This window comes from Ailuropoda melanoleuca, unplaced genomic scaffold, assembly GCF_002007445.2.
Source record: "Ailuropoda melanoleuca isolate Jingjing unplaced genomic scaffold, ASM200744v2 unplaced-scaffold55408, whole genome shotgun sequence".
Lineage (NCBI taxonomy): Eukaryota > Metazoa > Chordata > Mammalia > Carnivora > Ursidae > Ailuropoda > Ailuropoda melanoleuca.
In genome coordinates, this window is record NW_023228735.1 from 1 (window position 1) to 823 (window position 823).

At 49.6% G+C, this 823-nt stretch overlaps 1 protein-coding gene across 1 annotated transcript; it reads left to right on the top strand.

Annotated features, from left to right (window-relative positions):
* The first annotated feature begins 17 nt into the window (after nucleotides 1-17).
* Nucleotides 18-791, top strand: LOC117799699 (60S ribosomal protein L8-like). Its single transcript, XM_034652192.1, has one exon. The coding sequence runs from the start codon at nucleotides 18-20 to the stop codon at nucleotides 789-791; it is 774 nt and encodes a 257-aa protein (XP_034508083.1).
* The last annotated feature ends 32 nt before the right edge of the window (nucleotides 792-823 follow it).

Consider the following 823-nt stretch of genomic DNA (forward strand, 5'->3'; position numbering starts at 1 on the left):
TGCCCGGCTGGAGTACCATGGGGCGAGTGATCAGGGGTCAGCGAAAAGGCGCGGGGTCCGTATTCAAGGCCCACGTGAAGCACAGGAAAGGCCCAGCCAAGCTCCGATCTGTTGACTTTGCCGAGAGGCATGGCTACATCAAAGGCATTGTGAAGGATATTGTGCATGATCCTGGTCGTGGTGCACCTCTGGCAAAAGTGGCATTCAGAGACCCCTATCGCTTCAAGAAGAGGACTGAACTGTTCATTGCTGCAGAGGGCATTCATACTGGACAGTTTGTCTATTGTGGAAAGAAGGCCCAGCTTAATATTGGTAATGTTCTCCCTGTTGGAACCATGCCTGAAGGAACAATTGTGTGCTGTCTTGAAGAGAAGCCAGGTGACCGTGGCAAGCTGGCCCGTGCCTCTGGAAACTATGCTACAGTAATCTCTCACAATCCTGAAACTAGGAAAACGAGAGTTAAACTTCCTTCGGGTTCCAAGAAGGTTGTCTCCTCTGCAAACCGAGCTATTGTTGGTGTTGTTGCTGGTGGTGGTCGAATTGACAAACCAATCCTAAAGGCAGGTCGTGCCTACCACAAATACAAGGCAAAGAGAAACTGCTGGCCGCGTGTCCGTGGTGTGGCCATGAATCCTGTTGAACATCCCTTTGGTGGTGGTAACCATCAACATATTGGTAAACCTTCAACAATCAGGAGAGATGCTCCAGCTGGTCGCAAAGTTGGTCTTATTGCTGCTCGTCGTACTGGCAGACTGCGTGGTACAAAGACTGTGCAGGAAAAGGAAAATTAAGTCCATTGTCCCAAAAAATAAACGCTCTGAAA